General features: G+C 47.6%; 1 protein-coding gene across 2 annotated transcripts; it reads left to right on the top strand.

The window, feature by feature from the left end:
- Positions 1–2,459: 2,459 nt before the first annotated feature.
- MRPS18A (mitochondrial ribosomal protein S18A) lies at positions 2,460–21,992 on the top strand. Of its 2 annotated transcripts, XM_017547394.2 has the most exons (6): positions 2,460–2,713; positions 11,656–11,687; positions 14,450–14,557; positions 17,931–18,054; positions 18,278–18,347; positions 21,397–21,992. In XM_017547394.2, exons 1-6 carry the CDS (start codon positions 2,602–2,604, stop codon positions 21,539–21,541), a joined length of 591 nt encoding a protein of 196 aa, XP_017402883.1. In that variant the 5' UTR covers positions 2,460–2,601; the 3' UTR covers positions 21,542–21,992. The 2 variants fall into 2 exon arrangements, with proteins under 2 accessions (XP_017402883.1, XP_017402882.1); XM_017547393.2 differs by having other exon boundaries at positions 2,558–2,713; positions 17,931–18,347.
- Positions 21,993–22,232: the final 240 nt, after the last annotated feature.

Here is a 22,232-nt window from a genome sequence, read left to right as displayed (position 1 = left end):
GGCTGGAATGCAATGGTACAATCTTGGCTCACTGCAACCTCCATCTCTCAGGTTCAAGTGATTCTCCTGCCTCAGACTCCTGAGTAGCTGGGATTACAGGCGCCTACCACCACATCCAGCTAATTTTTGTATTTTTAGTAGAGAAAAGGTTTTACCATGTTGGCCAGGCTGGTCTTGAACTCCTAACCTTAAGTGATCCACTCATCTTGGCCTCCCAAATTGCTGGGATTACAGGTGTGAGCCACTCCACCAGGCCTGTGAATTTTTCTTACATAGGTATTACTTTAATTTAAAAATGTGTTGTTGTTTTTTAAAATTAGTCTCCTTCTCAAAAGCTGGTCTCACAGAATTGTAGGGACTAATCAGAAGTGGGTTCAGAAAAATAAGATATTACAAGGCAAAAAATATGCATAGTATTATTTTATCTTGCTCAATGTAAACAATGCTTATCTCTGGATTTTCGATGACATTTATTTTCTTTTTAGTTTATCTAGTGTTTCATTTTTCTACAATGATCACATGTTACCTGTCATAGTTATTTTTTAAAATAAAATTTGATTGTGATAAGTTAGGATAAGATAATAAGGAGAGGGTTGGCACCCAAATGCTTGAGCTCACTATGTCCAAAGCAAGCCCTGGGTGTGGCTCTGTTGCTGCCCTTGCCTCTACTGTATTCTTGGAAGCTGGAAATGGGTGAAGAAACGGGGGATGTGGTACAAATACAGAATATAGATCAAGGTCATCTATACAGAACAAACTGGGAAGCTATAGGGAGAGTCAAAGCTTTCTTGATCCTGGCTGGAACACCTAGACCTCTCCTCACTAAGACCCACTGCTTCACTCCTAATCCACGTGTCAGTCTCCGGCACCTTGACTGACTTTTTTTTTAAGTTTCCCCTTCACTGGGTTTGCCTTTGCTAAATGAGATGTCTTCATGTACCCCAATGCTGCATTTCTCCTGTTCTGTCTATGGTGATGCTGCTCAAACTTCCCATACAGCAGCTGCTCTGCATCCTCCTAGTCTACTAGGGTGGCAGTCCCAACTGGATGATGAGCTCCTCTCTCACTCACCAGAAAACATGCTATGCCATTTAATAAGGCTGATTTTCCCATCCATGACTCAGAGTAGGATAACTAGGAAATCTCTTTCAGACTTATTATGGAGGGTGGAAAATATCATTCCAAGTGGAAGATTTGAGCTGTGAATGATTTTCCTTTCTTATGGAGCTCCAGAGGAACATCCTATATGTCCCACAAATCAAAAAGAAGAAAAACTGAGCAGTTGTATTTTCTCTTTGGTACCATAAGCTTTCCTACAATGTAAGTGAGTCCAACTTGTGAAAAGAGCCATCTCCATAACTGCCCTATTAACTAGCTTATGTTTATTGAGCACTTTTTAAAAATTTTTTTGGTTTAGTTTTGTTTTTGAGACAGAGTTTCACTCTTGTCGCCCAGGCTGGAGTGCATTGGTGCGATCTTGGCTCACTGTAATCTCCACCTCTTGGGTTCAAGCGATTCTCCTGCCTCAGCCTCCAGAGTGGCTGGGTTTACAGGCACCCACCACCACAACCAGCTAATTTTTGCATTTTTAGTAGAGACAGGGTTTCACCATGTTGGTCAGGCTGGTCTTGAATTCCTGATCTCAGGTGATCTACCTGCCTCAGCCTCCCAAAGTGCTGGGATTACAGGCATGAGCCTCCATGCCTGACTGAGCACTTATGTTTTAACACACCTAATCTTCAGGGTCTAGTCCTCCCCTAGACCCTGTAAAATAGGTTCTACTCATTCATTCAACAAGTATATATTATATTGTTATTATGTGTCAAGAACTATACTAAGTGCTGGAGATGTGAGAGTTAACAGAAAACAGTGTACCTGCCTTCATGGAGCTTACAGCCTGGTGAGAAGATAAATACAAAACAATCACAAAACTAAAATTCTGTCGTGTACTAAGATGGAGAGGCATCTGGTGCTGAGAATGGACAGTCAAGCAAAACTGTGGAAATAAGATTTGAAGTAAGCTCTAAAAAATACGTAGAAGTTAAATAGACAGCTAAAGAGCAGGCAAAGGAAACAGCTTGTGCCAAGGCCCTGGGGCTGGAGAGAGGTCTAAGTATATGCAAATCAAAGATCAGTGTGGTAGTGGTCAGGCAGGAAGGTGGTATCTATCCCAGGTCTGCCTGATACCCGATACTCCAGATCCAGAGTTCCTAGCCATTTCAACCTCTCCTGTAGAGGTCTAACCCCAGTAACAGAAGCTGAAAGTCCACAGCTGACGTGCAGTGAGGAGAACGTTTTAAAGACATAGGTAGGAGTGCTGCGTGCGATTTTCCTAAGTAAGCCTTCCAGGAAACGAATGCAACCTTGAAGACTGCGGGCACTGGCAGACAGGAGCTAAAGACCTCCGCTAGATCCTTAACACGAAACGCAGAGTTGACGCAGAAGCCTCTCTTATCCCAAAGCGAGCAGGTGAGATAAATGACGTGACAGGTGTAAGCGAACTACAATCCAGTACGCCGCACTTCCTGCCCCACCACTGCGGCTGCGCGCGCTACGTTCCGGAAGCGGAAGTAGACAAGAGGTCAGGGTTGATTTTTCAAGATGGCGGCCTTTAAGGGCCTGTTGTCCGGCAGTGAGCGGCTTCTCCGTGGGCTCCTAGCGGGCCCGGCAGCTACTAGCTGGTCTCGGCTTCCAGCTCGCGGGTTCAGGGAAGGTGAGTCATGCGTTCCAGCAATCTGCTGAAATTGAGAAGAGCGGCGGAGATTGCTTCCGCCTGCCCTGGTGCGCCACTTCCTCTCTTTCCTTCGTGCGATTCTGAAACTTTGGAGGTACTGGCTCTCCAGGGGTGCTTAAAAGCCTCTTCCAGACCCTGGTGCCTTTTCTTGATCTCCTACCCCTTGTGAGTATCCTCACGAGGCCTAGGAGGACGGAGAGAAAGGCCTGCTTAGTAGGAGCAGAAAAGAAACCTGTCCCAGGATTCAGAAAAGTTTTTGGGAAGGGTTTGCATGTTAATTCTCCCTTCCATATTCTCCGAATCTCAGTCTCTTTTATTAAAGAGTCTCTGAATCACAAAGGAAGGCCATTTGAGTACCCTCCCAGAGCCTCCCTTTCCGCTTCTCAAAATGCTGTGATCTGATGGCTGCTTTTTCTGCCCGGACCGCTAGCCGCCCTGAGAGGGGTAGGTCAAAGTGGAAAGGCCATTGAATGGCTGAGACGAAGGCAAATGCAGGAGGGTAGTTTAGCTTTTCATTAATCTTAATCTGGAAAAGCGGCCTGATTCGAGCATCAACTGAGAGCTTACGGAAGACCAAGTGCTCTGCTTCAAGCTGTGAAGGAATTCTGGAGACAGAAAATACAGCCCTTTTCTTGAAGAGCTTAGGTTCTAATGAGATTATATATATATATACATACTCCAATAAATGCAGTTTAGTCTTTTACGTGACGAAGTACAGGGAGACTCAGTTGCTGGAAACAGCAAACCCAGTTGGAAGTTTTCATAAAGAGGATGTGTTTTAGCAGGCTCACAAAAGGATGGAATTTGGCGGAGAGTGAAAAGGTCTTTTAGGATATAGCCTTCCTTTGTGTACTAGGAAACAAGAAAGGATGAGTGATGTGCAAAAGAAGAGATGTGGGGTTTTCTGAGGATCTGGCATAGTATTGCGCAGCATATCCTTTAACGAAAGCTGAGAAGTAGCCAGTGGAAAAGAGTGATCATTGTTGTCAGAGGGAGCAGAAAAATCTAAAAAGAAGAGCCTAATGAAGGGGTCATTGGATTTGTCTCAGAAGAGGTCTCTCTTTGTAGCTTTCAAATAGCAGTTTCAATAGAATGGCAAACAAGGCATCCAGTTTGGAGAAATGAAAGAGATAGTTGATGAAGAAATAGAAATAGCAGGTATGTTTGAAGAATTTAGCCAGTAAGGGAAGTGGAGCATTTGTTTGAAAAAAAAGGAAAGTCTGGATATTCCATGGTTAACTTTTTATTAGTGGATTTGCTAATGGATGACACTAAAGGGATCATGCAGATGATAGAAACGATTTGGATGGTTCATCTGTTCCCATGCTGCAAAATAGGCATATGCCCATAACCATTTTTGAGAGTGTCTACCAAGTGTCAGACACTATTGGCTACAATTTGCATATTCTTTATGAAATTCAAAGTTGAGGCAGATTTTGCTATGCTTCTAGAAAAAAAGGCAAGAGGAATCGTTTTGTTTGTTTTAACAACTAATATTTGAAGTTAGACTTAAAGAATTTTTCCAGTTGGAAAGTTTGTGAAATGTAAGCCAGGTACAGTGGTACATATCTTTAATCCCAGCACTTTGGGAGGCCCAGGTAGGAGTATCACTTGGGCTCAGAAATTGGAGTGTAACTTGGGCAACATAGTGAGAACCCCCACCTCTTAAAAAAAAAGGGAAAAAATGATGGACTGTAAATCAAATGGGTCTCTGAAATCCTTCATCTAAATGTTAGGTTGAATTAATGTGATTCTAGGCCGGGCGCAGTGGCTCGTGCCTGGAATCCTAGCACTTTGGGAGGCCAAGGTGGGTGGATCACCTGAGGTCAGGGGTTCAAGACCAGCCTGGCCATCATGGTGAAAGCCCATCTTTAAAAAAATAAATGAAGGCCGGGCGCGGTGGCTCAAGCCTGTAATCCCAGCACTTTGGGAGGCCGAGGCGGGTGGATCACGAGGTCAAGAGATCGAGACCATCCTGGTCAATACGGTGAAACCCCGTCTCTACTAAAAATACAAAAAAATTAGCTGGGCATGGTGGCACGTGCCTGTAATCCCAGCTACTCAGGAGGCTGAGGCAGGAGAATTGCCTGAACCCAGGAGGCGGAGGTTGCAGTGAGCCGAGGTCGCGCCATTGCACTCCAGCCTGGGTAATAAGAGTGAAACTCCGTCCCCCAAAAATAAATAAATAAATAAATAAATAAATGAATAAATAAAATAAATTTTTTAAAAATGTGATTCTACGTGAAGGCACTACCATATTCTCTATTCTTGAGAATCACCTGTCTTCAAAACTTTTAAATGAAACATTTTCTTTTGTTATTCTATTCATTATAAGTTATGGGAAAGAAGATGGGTCTCTTGCTGAAAATATTCAAACATCTTGCTTTTCAAAGTGTCAGATAATAATAATTTTAGTCAGCTCATGAAGACCAATTTTCCTGTCTATGAAGACTTTCAGTCAAAACAGTGATTTTCAACTGGGAGGCAATTTTGTCCCCCAGGAACATTTGGCAGCGTCTGCAGACATTTTTGCTTGTCACAACTGGTACTACTAGCATGGGGGGGTAGAGGCGAGGGATGCTGCTAAACATAATGCCCAGGTCAGTTCCCCACAACGAAGTTCTGGCCCAAAATGGCAGTCCCGCTGCTGTTGAGAAAGCCTGGTTTAAAGTTTGACCAGAGAGACACTCAAAGCCAAAAAAAGATTATTATGGAAAAAGTAAGATGAAAAGAGGAGGACGAAAATAGAAATTGTGATTTACTGTGCCTGCTTCAAGTACTGTGCTAGGTTTTCCATATACATTTATTCAGTCTTCTCAAAAACACCTTAAAGGTGGATATTAACTGTCCTCATTTTTATAAATGAGGAAATGCAGTCCCAAAGGATTTAATAGCTTGCCCAACATCACATGGCTAATAAGTGATGGAGTTGGAAGTAGAGCCAGCCCTCTTCCCTCTGCACCAGTAACATCACCTTGGTATTTCATGGCAGGGCCTCCCTTATTGTTCCCGCCTTCCCCAAAAGCTCTTAGCAGGTAACTTGCCAAAGACCATTTAGTGCCTTTATGATTGGCACTGCCAGATTTAGCAAAGGTTGTGTTAGATCTCATTCCTCCCTTATCCCTCTTAAAGCCCTTGTGAAGGAAACGGATTTAAAATAAAAAAAATTTTTATATAAATTAAGCCATGACCTATCAGACACTTAGAGAAAGATATACTGAAGTGAGTAAAAGCCAAAGGGAATTTGCTTCATTTCTTTCAGTTGGTTAAGAAGACCTTCTGGAAGACCTAACATTTCAGACAAGGATATGCCTCACAGGTTGGGCAGTCCCATATAAAAGCTTTGAGAGAGGAGTGAGTTGGATTCTTTAAAGAATTCAGGGACCAGCTAGGCACAGTGGCACATGCCTGTAATCCCAGCACTTTGGGAGGCTGAGGTGGGTGGATCACGAGGTCAGGAGTTCAAAACCAGCCTAAGCAACATGGTGAAGCCCCGTCTCTATGAAAAATAAAAAATTAGCCAGGTGTGGTAGCACGCACCTGTAATCCCAGCTCCTCTGGAGGCTGAGGCAGGAGAATCACTTGAACCCAGGAGGCGGAGATTGCAGTGAGCTGAGATCATGCCACTGCACTCCAGCCTGCACGACAGAGCAAGACTCTGTCTCAAAAAAAAAAAAAAAAATTCAGGAGACATAGTCCAGAGTAACCAGCTGGTGGGAAGAAAGTTTTGTGCAGCAATAAGACTCCTTATTCTGAAGCATAGGGCAGAGGGAAGTTCCCTCAGGGGTCCAAGGGAAAGGAAGGGGCAGGTGGTAAGGGAATCAGAAACGTTTTTTTTTTTTTTTTTTTTTTTTGAGTTGGAGTCTTTCTCTGTCACCCAGGCTGGAGTGCAGTGGCACAATCTCAACTCACTGCAACCTCCACCTCCTGGGTTCAAGTGATTCTTTCACCTCAGCCTGCCAAGTAGTTGGGACTACAGGCATGTGCCATCACACCCAACTGATCTTTTTGTATTATTAGTAGAGAAGGGGTTTTACCATACTGACCAGGCTGGTCTCAAACTCCTGACCTCGTGATCCGCCTACCTCAGCCTCCCAAAATGCTGGGATTACAGGCGTGAGCCACCACACCCAGCTGGGAACCAGAAACTTTAATGATAGAATTAAAGATGAACTGGTGGAAGCAGGGCTTGAGGCAGGAAGGTGTTTGCGAAAAGTGGTCAGTGGCCGGTGGCCAGAAATACAGGCACACATCCCAAAGGTGGCACTCCTCTCCCTGACCCTACGTAAGACTACAAGGGCCACTGCCCAGCCATCAGTTGCTCTAGTTTTTCTTACTCTGCTTGGGCCTTAGTTTCCACAGATCCTCTCTAAGAGAGACCTTGATCTCTGGTCACTGATCCAGCAGTGCCCTGCACTCCTCATCTTTTTTCACTTCCTCTTTTACTAAGCAGTTGGGGCTTTACACAGCTGCAGTTCACTGTGTCTGTTCATGTGGCTGTCAAGGTTTTTTTGCATTTTCCATGTTGTCCTGGTGTGTTCAGGCTGGCCTCTAACTCCTTAGCTCAGGTGATCCTCCTGAGTAGCTGAGACTATAGGTGTCACCCCTCTCCTCCTTTTGCATTTACTTCAGTCTCACCACAATGCCATTCATTCCAAACTATTACAATTCAGTTATCTTGGACGCCATCCTAGGCAAGTATTTACTGAAGCACTCAAAGGACCTCTTTACGAGGCCTGGACTTTATTATAATCAAGTTCCCATGCAGAGTTTAGTTCTTTTCTTCCTCTAAGGCAAAGACTGGCTCCTATTCTACGGTAACTCTCCGCAATAGGTAGAGCGAAGCTGTACAATCCACAGGTACTCAGCAAATGTGTTGCCTCATTTTGGACAGATTATTTCATGTGTATGAGAAGTGTTTATCTGTAAAGATTTTGGCCCTTAATTCTAGTTTAGAAAACTGCTTCATCTCTTTCCTTAGTTTACTTGATAGTGCCATATCTCAGAACACAAGGGTGATTCCTTCTTTTTCTATACAAGTTTTCTGTTAGTGCCTAAATCTCTCAGTCCAGCTTTTCTTAGCTACTCCCACTTCTCTTGAATAGAAAGGGGCCAGGGACAAAATGGATCTCAGGTTTTGTTTGGTTTTGACACGTTTTTGTATGCACGCTGAAAATCAATGCTATTTTGATTCCTATCTCCTCTTTCCAGAGGCTTAAAATCTACTAAGAGCCCCTCCAGGCTCCAACTGAGCCTTCTCCCCCTGCACTAATACACCACCCTGATCAATGTCAGTTCCCTGTAAATTCTCAGGTCATTCCTTCTGGTTTGACAAATTGTCTCTGTTAGATAAGCATCTGCCTATTGTTTTACCCACTGGCTTCTGGGTAAAACAATAAGATGTAAGATGATTCACTGGCTCGGAGTTGCTGTGTGGAGGGGGAGCTTTTGAACAGTGGAGCTTGCCATGGGCTTTGATCTCTTTTCCAGGGGCCAGTAGGATGACTTCAGGGTTTGGTTCTTTGCCGGGAGTGATGTGTTTTGTTAGACTTGTTTACCTCATGGTTAGGACCCAAGTGCCTCCACCAAGAAGGGAACCACATGTTTATCCACTGTGTGTTTCAGGGCATTGTTCTTCTGCTGATTCCAGTGGTACCAGCATGTGTCTCTCCTTTTGTTTCCTATGGGGATTCTTAGAAACTTTTCCCCTACTTGTTCTTATGCAGATTAGGTTGTCTCTCAACTTGGTTTTTGCAAATTTGCAAAGTTTCAGGGTGCCTGGAACCCTTACTAAGCTGGGGATGTGCCTTCCTCATACCTCCCTTCATTTCTCCCCATCCTCCGTTTGTAGATTGATTCTGCAGATTGACGTATTGCAGTGACCTTCTGTCTGCAGCTGTGCTGGCTACCAGACTGAGGACCACATTGCGTCTCACCAAAGTCCCATTTTGGGTTGGTCTCTGTTCTGTACAAGTAGATACTTGTGTGGGGTGACGCATTTTCTTTTACATGGAGAAACCTAGGTTGTCTTTGAATTGATTAGTAACTATAGTGTTCTCTGGAGAAAGCCTCGGGGCTTTTCTAGCCATTGTAACTCCTTTGTATGTCTGGAGTTGGACACTGAGGGGCTCTCAGGATTGTTTTGGAGCAGTGAGTCTTTATGAATGGCTTGCCAAATGGGGGACAATTCTGGGCAATCTGTGTCCAATTAGGTCTTGGTCACAGAGCTCCGTGATCACAGATGCTGCCATGGGCCTCTGGTTGGGTTAGAATTGCCATTTTTCCTTAGACAGGCCCTTCTCTTTTTATTGTTGTTTGGTTGGTTGGTTTTGTTGTTGTTGTTTGTTTTTTGAGGCAGGGTCTCTGTCTGTCGCCCAGGCTGGAGTGCAGTGGTGTGATCTTGGCTCACTACAGCCTCCACCTCCCAGGTTCAAGCGATTCTCATGCCTCAGCCTCTCGAGTAGCTGGGACTACAGGCATGTGCCACCACGCCCAGCTAAGTTTTGTATTTTTAGGAGATACGGGGTTTCACCACCTGAGGTTTGCCCAAGCTGGTCTTAAACTCCTGACCTCAAGTGATCTGCCCACCTTGGCCTCCCAAAGTGCTAGGATTACAGGTATGAGCCACCATGCGCGGCCTTTTGCTGTTTTTAATTGCAAATGCAGGACATGTTTATTTTAGAAACTTTAGAAAATACAGAGGCAAAAAGAAGAAACTAAAAGCACCTAGTGCTACCCCTGAGAGGGAACCAGCATTACTGTTAGGTATCTAGCTCTAGAAGGCTCTGAGCCTCCTGAAATTCATGTCTAATTGCATGTGTCTTGTTGTTTTCCTAGGGAGAAGTTCATAGCTCTCACTGAATTCTCAAAGTTAAGAGCCTTAGACTCTTTCTAATTTGTATTGTACTACTTCTTGCCTGGGCCAGAGCTGAGTAGAAACTAAATCGCCATAGCCAAACTGCTGTTAAAATGTGGGTTTAATGTCTTGAAAGACGGTTTGCATCCTAGCTATATGGGCTTAAGTTTCCAATTACAGTAATTAGCAGTCAAAAGGAGACCATGACGAATATTTTGCTACCCTTAGCATTTACTAAGCATTTGATATTTACCAGTTTGTGTGTTAACAGCTGTGACTTCCCTCTTTTTGAGGCAGTCTTGCTCTGTCGCTCAGGCTGGAATGCAGTGGCTCCATCATGGCTGCTGCAGCCTTAACCTCCTGGGCTCAAGCGATCCTCCCACCTCACCCTCCCAAGTAGCTGGGACTACAAGTGCATGCCACCATGCCTGGCTAATCTTAGGGTTTTTTTGTAGGATTTTGCCACGTTGCGCAGGCTAGTCTCTAACTCCTGAGCTCCGGTATTTCCTCCTACCTTGGCCTCCCAAAGTGCTGGGATTATAAGCCATGAGCCACTGTATCTGGTCTGGCTTCTGTCTTTCTAAAGAAACTGTCAGCTGGGTGCGGTGGCTCATGCCTGTAATCCCAGCACTTTGGGAGGCTGAGGTCAGGAATTCAAGACCAGCCTGGCCAACATGGTGAAACTCCATCTACAAAAATACAAAAAAATTAGCTGACATGATAGCAGGTGCCTGTAATCCCATCTACTTGGGAGGCTGAAGCAGGAGAATTGGCTTGAACCTGGGAGGCGGAGGTTGCAGTGAGCCAAGATTGCGCCATTGTACCACTCTAGTCTGGGCCACAGAGCGAGACTCTGTCTCAAAAAAAAAAAAAAAACTGTGTCAACAAGGGAGTATCTCTAAGAACTATTTGATTATATTTGCTGAATGTGGGCTATCAGCTTGGATCTTCCTTGGGTGATTGTTGAAGTTGTCATTCTGCATCTTGGTTAGGTAAGATAGGAAATGTGGGGCCTGGCATGGTGGCTTATGCCTGTAATCCCAGCACTTTGGGAGGCCAAGGCGGGTGGATCACATCAGGTTAGGAGTTCGAGACCTGCCTGGCCAACATGGCGAAACCCTGTGTCTACTAAAAATACAAAAATTAGCCAGGCATGTTGGCACATGCCTGTAATTCCAGCTACTAGTGGGGCTGAGGCAGGAGGATCACTTGAACCTGGGAGGCGGAGGTTGCAGTGAGCTGAGATCGTGCCATTGGACTCCAGCCTGAGCAACAGAATGAGACTCTGTCTCAAAAAAAAAAAAAAAAAAAAAAGGCAAAGCAATACTCTCCTTGAAATTCTTCCTGGACCCAGTATCTTCAGGCTCCTTATTCCTACCTCATACATCAACCTTCTCCGGTATATATAATAACATGCAACCCTTCAGGGAGAAAAGGAGATGATTTAACTCAAGATTCCGAAGATGTGTTCTAGGAGTGAACTTATCTTTTTGTTCATTCACTAGGGGACACTGGAATAGTGTTAGTTCAGTGCTATGTCTTACCTTGTAAACTCTTCAAAGCAGAAACCATTCTTTCTTTTTTTTTTTTTTTTTTTTTTTTAATTTATTTAAACCTTAACCCATACACTGAAGAAACCATTCTTATCTGATTCTCTTTGTGCAGGAACACAGGCCGCCTGGGTACTTTTGAAGGTCTTTTAGATACCACTGCCCCACCCTCTTTTATTGCTCTCCACTATAGGACAGGATCTGACCAATTCCTTTGGATAGAACCAAGATAAATCTTTGCATAGAAAGGCAAAAACACTGTGGAACTCCTTAATCCCACACCACAGAGGTGATGCTACCTAGGCATCCTGGGCTTGCCCCCACCCCCCTCAAGGGCATAGAGAGCCTTGGCACTAGTGGGGTGAATCCTGCGCGCTTTCTGCTCCAGGTGGAGACCATGGGAGAGTACAGATGGAAGGCTGCTTTTTTCCAAATGTGTAGAATTTGAGCTGTTATTTGAAACTCTCTGTTCCTTATTAAAAGGCTGACCTAATTTTTCCCCTTTATCTCTGTAGTGGTGGAGATCCAAGAAGGGAAGACAACTATAGTAAGTATCATTGAGTTGGCCATGTATAACCTCTTTAACACTTGAAGCTGCCTGGCTGTTCCTCTGAGGGATAGAGGGGGCCCAAACTGGACTCCCGGCTCCAGGATCAGCTCCCTCAGTGACCATAAATCCCAGTCTTACTGTTTGTCAAGCTGTGTGCTATAGTGTGGTTAATCAGGAACAGTTGTTGTGCCTGGGCTGAGGTATCGCTATTTCATTAAAGTGGCCTTTTGTATAGCAAGGTCTCAGAGGCCTTTGCTGATAAGCTCTTTGGTGGGTAATGAATCAGTTTCCCAAAGGGGAAACTAAGGTGTTGTTGTACGCCTAGAGAGCCAGAGTAAGTTGACCCAGGGCCAAGAGCCTGGACCTCAGTTCCTTTCTTTTCTGCCTAGAATGACTAAACTACTCTTTATATGATGCATTTTAAAAGTGACATTCTCCATGCCCTGGCCTCACTAACTGGCGCCCTGGCTTGTCTGTTGGTAAGAAAGTTGGAACAGGCCGGGCGCGGTGGCTCACGCCTGTAATCCCAGCACTTTGGGAGGCCGAGGCGGGTGGATCACAAGGTCAAGAGATCGAGACCATCCTGGTCAACATGGTGAAACCCCATCTCTACTAAAAATACAAAAATTCAGCTGGGCATGGTGGCGTGTGCCTGTAATCCCAGCTACTCAGGAGGCTGAGGCAGGAGAATTGCCTGAACCCAGGAGGCGGAGGTTGCGGTGAGCCGAGATCGCGCCATTGCACTCCAGCCTGGGTAACAAGAGCGAAACTCCGTCTCAAAAAAATAAAAAGAAAGTTGGAACAATTCTTCATCTACCCACTTCCCCCTTTCCCTCACTGGGCCCATCCCACCTCCCTTCCTTGGGGAGTCATGGGTCCTAGATTATCCTATAATCCTTAAATGACAACGTTGTTTTCACATGGCCTTCTATGCCTCCAAGAAATCCTCAGCCACTCCGTAGAGCTCCCAGAAACCTCTGTAACTTCCATGTCAACCAGAGATTTAACCCTTTAGGTAGCCAGCCAAGCTCAGTCTTCCCCCAGGCAGTCTTATTCCTAGGACAAGTCCATTGGGTCTCCTCCTAGAATGCTTCCTCTGCCTTTCCACTGCTTAGCCTCAAAACAGTTCTTTTTAGGGGACCCCCCCCAGTCCCCTTAGGGTACCGTTTAGGCTTCTTGATTCAAAGCCAAAACAAGCATTCATTCCATAAACTCCATGCTACAGGAGAGAAATCTGACTTTTGAGTATAAAGAGCATTTTCATGTGGGGCATGAGTCTGCTGTTTGTAGAATAGACGTGGAGGCATTGTGGTCTATGAGAGCCCTCAGGGGAGGGAAAAGCCCATCCATGCTTTTAGCAGCACTGCCGTGGCTGACGTTGGGTATTATTCTCTCCCCTATGAAATAAGAACGGACACCTACCTCACCGAGGTTAAGTGAACTAATATATGTGAATCATTCTTAGCACTGAGCCACACATATAATGGGAAGTCAATAAATGTTAGCTCTCCCCACCCCCACCCCTGACCCACCGCAACCCACCTCCCAAGGCCTACCATGTACGCGCGGATTTTCTCTAACATCTCGGTTTCTGGCATAGTTGTAATTACCATGGGAGAAGGAGGGTAGCAGTGCCCTGCACAGCCAAGTAGTACTTCCAGCCCCTTTCCCTTGTGCCAGTTCTCCCCCAAGAGACGGTGTTGCTTCCCTTCCAAAACCTCTCAGACCTGTCCCAGCCTCACTCTCATAATCTGTCTCAGTCAGCAAGGCTTTCTAAACTTCTCTCTTGCAGTTGGAGCTGATTCCCAGATTGTTGGTTTATTGCACTTAGCAATTCCAAGGCTGTTCCACAGGACACAGCAGTGACAGGGAGGTCATTTCACACTTGGCCTTAGCAGGATTTAAAAGGTGGCATCCAAATGATAAAAGCAAGGAGCGTGACAGGGAAATGTATCCTCCCATCTGTTTCGTGTTATTTCTTTCTTTCTTTCTTTTGTAAAGAGAGAAGAAGGAGTGCACACATACCTACTTATATGGCACAGCCTGGGGTTTTTCAGCCTTGCTATTCCTGGCATTTGGGGCTGGGTACTTCTTTGTTGTGAGGGCTGTCCTGTGCAGTGTAGGATGGGGAGAACATCCCTGCTAGATGCCAGTAGCACTCCCTCCCCGAGTGGTGACAATCAAAAGTGTCTCCAGACATTGCCAGATATCCCCTGGGGAGCAAAATCACCTCTGGTTGAGACCCACTGGCATAGCCTTAACTCTGTAAGATAAAGCTGGGAAGTGCAGTTTCCCCCTAGGAGGATATGTGGGATTGGAGGGAGGCTTTCTTTGGATTCTGTATCCCTGTGCTATGTGAAACATTTTACCATGTGCATGTATTACTTTCCCCAAAAAACCAGGGACTGGAAAAAGTATAGTGTTCCGGTGCCTTTGTTTTTTCTTTTGAGGGAGGAAAGGTAGCATTCAATTGATACAGCAAACCCCTCTCTCCCTCTTGCCACTGGTATCAAGTTCAGGTGGTTTCTGTTACCCCTGTAAGCCACCAAACCACATCCCTGTGGCTATCTCAAGGCCTAGCATACAGCAACTGCAAAATAAACACCACAGTTCAGGCAGAAAAACCTCTTAGCTACTCCCACAAGAACCACCAAGATAAACTTTTACCAGCATTCCCATCATTTTGGGGTTTGCACAAAGATAACGTGGCTCTGTGCAGGCCCTGTGTCTCACACTGGCTCTCTTTCTCTGTCTCCTAGATTGAAGGCCGTATCACAGCAACTCCCAAGGAGACTCCAAATCCTCCTAACCCCTCTGGCCAGTGCCCCATCTGCCGTTGGAACCTGAAGCACAAGTATAACTATGACGTGAGTCTGGTTACAGAGACTCAGCTTTGTGTGGCATGAAGCTCTCAGATTCCCTGGTTAGCTGGAGCAGCGTCCCCCCGCGCTTCATTTCATGGAACCACCAGAGATGGGAGTCCTTTGTCCAGTTGCTTTCAACTCTGGCTGCACATTAGGATCACCTGGGGAGCTTTAAAAAATAATGATGTGGCCAGGCACGGTGGCTCACGCCTGTAATCCCAGCACTTTAGGAGGTCGAGATCAAGACCATTCTGGTCAACATGGTGAAACCCTGTCTCTACTAAAAATGCAAAAATTAGCTGGGCATGGTGGCGCGTGCCTGTAGTCCCAGCTACTCGAGGGGCTGAGACAGGAGAATTGCTTTAACCTGGGAGGCAGAGGTTACAGTGAGCTGAGATCGAGCCACTACACTCCAGCCTGACACCTGGCAACAGATCGAGACTCTGTATCAAAACAAAACAAAACAAAAAAAACAGTAATGATGCATGAGCTCCACCCCAAACCAGCTGAGTCAGCCTCAGGGGGTGGGACCTGAGCATGTTTTAAGCGCTGTCCCCTGGCTCTAATGTGCAGTCAGGGTTGACAGCCACTGATTGAGTTTATGGTCTGGTTGTGCCTCAGATCACTAGGGCCCTTAACTCAGCTCACAGGGGTTGTACTCTTGTGGGATGCAATCATGATCTGGGTTTGGCTTTTCTCTTGTATGATGAGGGTGTATTTGAATAGGCTCCTTGTTCTCACTGTGATCTGGGCATACATTACCCTGTTGTTCTGTGTTGGAGCTATAAAGATAGCTGATTGCTTGAGCTCTTCTAGTGCAGTCGTTTCCAGGGAAAGAAGACAGTAGTGAATAATAACAACTAGGCCAGGCGCAGTGGCTCATGCCTGTAATCCCAGCACTTTGGGAGGCCAAGGTGGGCGGATCACAAGGTCAAGAGATTGAGACCATCCTGGCCAACATGGTGAAACCCTGTTTCTACTAAAATTACAAAAATTAGCCAGGTGTGGTGGCACATGCCTGTAGTCCCCGCTACTCGGGAAGCTGAGGCAGGAGAATCGCTTGAACCCAGGAGACAGAGGTTGCAGTGAGCCAAGATCGTGCCACTGCACTCCAGCCTGGTGACACTATCAAAAAACATTAATAGCAGCTAACATTGAGTGCCTACTCTGTCCGGCACTGAGTACTTTCCTGCTTTAATTCACTTAGTTTTCACAATAACCTTATGAAGTAGGTACTAGTTTCATCCTCATTTTACAGATGAAGAAGTTGGAGGCATGGAGGAGTTAGTGAAGTTGCCTCAGATCTCCCACCTAGTATCAGAGCTGGGATACAAACTCCAGGGATGAAAGCCCAGGCAGAGCTCATGCCCCTAATGACTACACTACCTCCTCCCCAGAGATGGGGAGGGCCTGGGGTTAAGGACACAGCCCTGGAGAAATCCTTACTTGTTCTTCAGAGCTCTCACTTGTGACATGAAGCACCCTATTCTTGGGTTTCAGGTGATTCAGGCATTGGGCCAGTTTGACCTGCAGGTTGTCCCTGTGCCCCTTTGTGGAATAGGATGACTAAGGGCAGAGATCCTGGTTAGGTGATAAGAGCAGGAGAAGCCACATGCCCATGGGATCTGAACAGAGTGACCCAACTAATCTCCTGGGCTGGAAGCCTTGGCTTGAGGCCACCCTGAGGGGTTGGGGGGGTTCCTTCTGTCCTGAGGCCCTTCTGCTGGCCGCTTAGAGTAACAGAAAGCAAGCACACAGGCAAGAGGCAGTGTTCCCAGCTGCTGGCGTGCAGAAATTAGTGGGGTTGTGGGCATCCTTGGAGCCTCAGCTGCTGATAGGAAAGTAAACCCCACACCTGCCCAACCACCACGGGGCACTCTTCCTCCCAGCCTTTTCTAGGAAACGTACTTGGCTCTCTCCAGCAGAAGAAATCTAATCCTGTCTGAGGTAAAGGCTAAAGTTGTTTTTCCTTTTACCCCTTTCCACTAAGAGCACCATTAGCTTGAGCTGCACAAAGCTGTCGGCTTGCTTGGCAGGCTTCGATGAGGGGCTGGGGCCTCAAGCCCAGTTGATTAGCCGTGGATTAATCCAATCCAAGTTCTTTTCATCAGATTCTGAAAAGTACAGGGGTGGGAACTGAAGGCCTGGGTCCCTCAGGAACTGTCTAGTGATTAAAACAAATCTGTGGTTATGCAGCGAGGTGCTTGCCAGGGCAGCAAGTTGGTTTGTGGAACTTAACTGCTAAGCCTGCCATGCTAGGCCCTTGCAGGCAGGGGAATGGTGAGTTTTCTTTAACCCCTTCAGCCATTCTAGGAGAATGGGGTCTCACTATGTTGTTCAGGCTAGGCTTGAGCAGTCTGGGAATTGTAACATTTTAGACCTGGCAGGGAGGTGGTTCCTTGTCTTGATTATGGCTCTGTTTATCTGTTTCTTTGACCTGTCCCAGGCAGCGTGGTGAGCACATGATGGTCGGAAGGAAGCCCAAGAATCCAATCAAATCTGTTCACAGGGGGCCTAGATCATGTGAGATTAAACTTCACAACCCTGGTTCCTTCCTCCCCGGCTCGTATGTCTTCCTAGCCCTTCAGAGGGAACGGCAGGAGGTGGAGGGGCTGTTTGCATACACTCTGGCCTGTGGTGTGTAGGTTTTGGGATCTAAAATGTTACAGGTTTCCCCTCTTGTGTGGAAACATATAGCATGCCTCCTAACCCCACCCTAGGACGATAACTCAGCAGACATTTTGTCCAAGAAAAATGCTTCAGGTACATAAAAGATTGGTGATTCTTCTGGAAGAGCTTCTGTTCTCTAGTCTATCAGAAGATAATCTCATGAGGGTGGGTGTGGAGGTGCATACCTGCAATCCCAGAACTCTGGGAGGCCAAGGCGGGCAGATTGCTTGAGCCCAAGAGTTCAAGACTAGCCTGGGCAACATAGTGAGACCCCCATCTCTACAAAAATTAGCCAGGCATAGTGGTGCCCATCTGTAGTCCCAGCTACTCAGGAGGCTAAAGTGGGAGGATCACTTGAGCCTGGGAGGCAGAGATTGCATTGAGCCAAGATTGCACCACTGCACTCAAGTCTGGGCAACAGAGTGAGCCTTTGTCTCAAAAAAAAAAAAAAAAAAAAAAAATCTCATGGAGAAGCTGGGAGCTCTTGGGGTTGGTAATGGGGTACAGAAAATCTTACTAAGTTGGAATTAACCTTTGTTGGGTAAATAAAGGTAGCAGACCAGTGTGCAATGCTGTGTGTGGAGGAAGTGATCTCAGGCAGGTTCCCAGGAGACATCCACCTCCCCTGTAGACCATAAAGTCCTAGCTTCCCAGCATCAAAAGCAAGCCCAGCTGACCCTCATCCCCTGTTTTCTGTTTCCACTAGGATGTTCTGCTGCTTAGCCAGTTCATCCGGCCTCATGGAGGCATGCTACCCCGAAAGGTCACAGGCCTGTGCCGGGAAGAACACCGCAAGATCGAGGAATGTGTGAAGATGGCCCACCGAGCAGGTAGAAGGCCCTCAGGACCAAGAGGGGCAGAGGGCTGCAGGAGCTGTCTCTCGCCACCCAGCTGCCCCATGTTTTGGCCCCTCCTGGAAGAAAATTGGATATCCAGAGTGTTAATTACACTCACTGCCCAATGCCAACCTCCCCGCTCCCTTGGGCTTTCCCTCTGGCCCCCTCAGAGCTGCAGAGGGAACTGCAAAGACTGTCCCCTCTTCCCTCCACTCAGGTCTGTTACCAAATCACAGGCCTCGGCTTCCTGAAGGAGTTGTTCCGAAGAAGAAACCCCAGCTCAACCGGTAAGCAAACCTGGGTGTGAACAGCCTGAGCGTTCTGCAGGCCCACAGCCTTCACTGGCTTCCACTGGGGAAGCTGTTTGCCGGAAATCATCGCACAGCTCAGGAAAGCTGGGGTGCACCTTGCCTGTCCGTTCCATTCTCTGCCAGCTTGAGCACCCACCCCCATCAGTCCACCCCTGCTGCAGTCTTTGCTTCTTCTGTTGCTTTCTTTGCTGGCCTCAGCCTCTTTCCTCCCCTGTAGGGCCCTTAGCAAAGGGGCCAGGAGGGTAGAGGCTTGCTGATTGGGCGTTAGAATGTGCTAATCCCTCGTTTATGACATCACACTGGGTTGCTATGGGGATGTCAGTACCACTGCAAACTTTCAGTATCCTAGCTCTCTCCAGCGCTGGGGTTATTAGAGGGCAGAAGGCCTTAGAAATGGGAGGGCTTCCTGGGTTAGCGCCACTGAATACAGCTGTGCAGGTTGCACATTGGACAACTTCAGGACAACATCCATGTAAACTAGGTCACAAATAGTGCTCCCCAGGGTTGTGCAGTTAATCTACACAGCGCCATGTGGCAGTCTAGGAGGCCCTGAGTTTATATAGACGAGGAGAGGATGGCCCCCAGCCCGTGGAATCATTCAGTCTGCCCTCTAGTCTAAGCAGGACCCTATAGAGCGAGAGCCGATTCTTGTCTAACATTCAAGCAGCTGTCCGATTGCAAGTTCCCTTCCTCCGTCCTCTCTGACATCAGCATACTCACATACTCTTAGATTTGTAGTATCCTCTTTAGAGAGTAGAGCCAGGTCTGTAAAATAGATTTGAGGGGGTTCTTCTCCCCTACCAATGGCCCTTTCCTTCTGTCCAGCTAGTGGTTCCCAGACTAGACTGAGGAACATATTAGGTTGACGCAAAAGTAATTGCAGTTTTTGCCCTTTTTTAAATTTCATTGCTCTCTGTAAGGTATCAAAGATGACTGATGCAAAGCAAGACACCTCAGCCCCCAGCAAACCTCCTAGGCGGATCCCCAACAGAATTCAGGCATGGAGGGTAGGGGGGTGCAGGATGTGGGAATGCAGGGCTTCTTCCTGGTATCTTGCCTCTTTGTACCTGGAGGCTAAGTCAGAGCTGGACCTTTACCAACACCATGCCGGCACCCTGGCTACATGCCCACCTCTACCTGCACTCCCCACATTGCTAGCTCAGCCATCTGCCAGCAGCTCTTGGGGAGCAGAACATGCTAACCTCTTCCTATGTCTCCCAACTGTCCTATGGACCATTTGGGAGTTGAGCCCACCCCCCTCTGCCTTTTTAAGAGACAGCAGCAGGCCTGAGGACACAATCCATGGTGCCTCAGGCCTTTGAAGCTAGGCCAGGCGCCCTCCCATACATCCGGCTTCCTTTAACGTGACACAGGATTGATGATGTGTGGGGCCTTGTTGGTTGCAAAAGGCCACCCTGAGTGGGAGGGGGAGTTCAGGCTACGAAGGACATTGATTCCCTTGCAGAGGAGTCTCGTTCCATGCTGCCATGCATGGGTGCAGGCTCTGCTGGGGCCTGGTGGAGCCATGCTTTGTCTGCCGCTGTGTCCCTCCTCATGCTGCCCCTTCAAGAGGTAGGAAGGGGCTGGTTCTTGCTAGAGCTGGGGTGTTCCCAGAGAGCTGGCTGGAGGCCACCCAGCCCACCCCCTGCCAGCTGGCTGCTCCATGTGGCACAGGCACCAGGCCCAAGGCCAGCTAAAGCCCAGCTTCCCTCTCCAAGGCATGGGAGAAAGAACAGCTCTAGGGTGGTAGCTCAGGAGAACCTGGTCAGCTTATCCTCTGCAGTCCCCAGATTTCAATGAGCACCTCTTCTGGGGAGCCTGCTCTCCTACCCCATCTCTCATGCATTCCTCTGAAGCCTGGGAGAGGCCAGCAAAGGGGCCATCCCTGGTCCCTTCCCTTTCTCTTAATCTTCTGTCACCCAGGACCACAGACCATAGAAAAAGCAGTCCCTGTAGCTAGCCTCCTTCATAGTCATCACCCTGGCCAGGGCAGTGACAGCTTGAGGAGACACAGAATAGTCCCTCCCCTCCCTGCCGAGCGTACGCTTGGAGTGCAGGCCGGCACCTCCCGAATCTTACCCTCACTCAGGGCTGGCCGCAGAAGACCAAGGTCCAGTAGAGCTCAGTTGAACTGCATAGATCAGCAATCATTTTTTAACTTAAGAGTTTTTAGTCAAGGTTATTGATTTTTTTTTTTTTTTTTTTTAAATAAAAAAGTGTTTTCTTTGACGGTCTCTAGAGACAGCTGGGTTGAGCCCCAACCTAGAATGGAGGCAGGGGAGGATTCCTGGCCGTTGTCATAGCTGAGCTTTCAGCATGAAGGATGGGCCTTTCTGGACAGGATCCAAGTTTTATTCTGGACAAAGTAAAACCAAATCCCAGCTGGCATGAGCCACTTTTCTGGGAACTATCAGGGCCCTGGCCATCCCCAGAGAAGGCCAAAGGTCCATGGGTGGCAGCCATCTTTCCCCACCCCACCTCCTACTTACAGGAAACTTCCTGGGCTAGGGCTGTGCCTGCAGGCCCTTACCACTTGTTTCCCATTACAGGTTGGGTGAGGGGCAGGGGTCCTACACCAGTTACGGTACCCTGGGGAGTTCCCTAAAGGCTAGGGTGGCTGAGTGAGCCAAATGGGGAAGAGTAATGGGTTCCTTCAGGCCCTTACATCAGCTCTTCTCACCCCATGGCTGAGGCCAGAGGAATGATCTGCTCAGGCAGCCTCTTCCTCCTCCTTTTGCTCAGCAAACACACACAAACATTGACAATTATGAAGATCAAGGGAGCTCGTGGCTCTGAGCTGCCTGACCCTGGCCACACAGGCTTTCAGCAGCAAGAGCCCAGCCCATCTGTTTACAGGACACCCAGCAGTTACTCCCAAGAAAATCCCTGCACTTCAGGAAAGGGAAACTGGTGAAACGATTTGCTTGCCCAACCATGGCCTGGCCTAAGGAGGCAGAGCTTCACTCTCCCAGTTCCAGCTTGGGCCCCCAGCCCTCACAGGCACATCTTTATTCTCCCTCCACAGGTACCTGACACGCTGGGCTCCCAAGTCCGTCAAGCCCATCTACAAAAAAGGCCCCCGCTGGAACAGGGTGCCCATGCCCGTGGGGTCACCTCTCCTGAGGGACAATGTCTGCTACTCAAGAACACCTTGGAAGCTGTATCAATGACAGACAGCAGGGCTTCCAAAGTTCCTCTTGCACCTGTGCTGTGGAGTAGGAGGCCCACTCACAAGCCCTCGGCCCCAACTATTTTCCTGCCCCACCCCACCACGATGGCCTGGCCCCTCCAATATGGATGGACAGGGGACAGTGGGATAAACTTCAGTACCCTTGGCTTGCCCAGTAGCAATGCTGAGAGCTAGAGGCAAGCAGGGCAGTTGGGTCCCTTGGCAGCCGCTGTGGGGCTTGGGCCATGCTCAGTGCTGGGGACAGGAGTTTTGCCCAATGGAATGTCATAAAGTAGGCTCATGGGCGTACCCACTGGATGTGTGCTCACTGCTTGGGAAGTACAGGGGCACCTGGGCACATTTCAGGCTGAGCATTGAGTCACTGATCTCTTGTGATGGAGCCAATGAGTCAATTAGAGGGAATTCATGGGCCAAACAGGCTCCATCCTCTTTATGACAGCTGTAAGCTCCTTAGTCTGGGAGGGCCACAAGGAGCCAAGGAGGGCTTCCTGGCACACCTGCCGCTCTCGTGTGAATCCAAGAAACTGCCTTCTTCAAAGGGGCCCTGATTGTCACCTTCTCCCACAGCTATTTTCACCCATCATTGTCTAGTATCTTTCATTAGCACATTCCAACCCTCTGCCATTTGGTTTAGAGATGAGTTCCCTGGCTCAGTGGGCCTGTCAGAACCT

This window comes from Cebus imitator, unplaced genomic scaffold, assembly GCF_001604975.1.
Source record: "Cebus imitator isolate Cc_AM_T3 unplaced genomic scaffold, Cebus_imitator-1.0 Scaffold197, whole genome shotgun sequence".
Lineage (NCBI taxonomy): Eukaryota > Metazoa > Chordata > Mammalia > Primates > Cebidae > Cebus > Cebus imitator.
The sequence above is the reverse complement of the archived record's forward strand: the minus strand, read 5'-3'. Positions and strand labels throughout refer to the sequence as shown.

Coding starts and splice junctions, on each gene's coding strand:
- MRPS18A (XM_017547393.2), top strand. CDS start 2,602: ATGGCGGCCTTTAAGGGCCTGTTGTCCGGCAGTGAGCGGCTTCTCCGT. Junction 11,688..14,449: donor AAGAAGGGAAGACAACTATA/GTAAGTATCATT, acceptor TCTGTCTCCTAG/ATTGAAGGCCGTATCACAGC. Junction 14,558..17,930: donor AGCACAAGTATAACTATGAC/GTGAGTCTGGTT, acceptor TGTTTCCACTAG/GATGTTCTGCTGCTTAGCCA.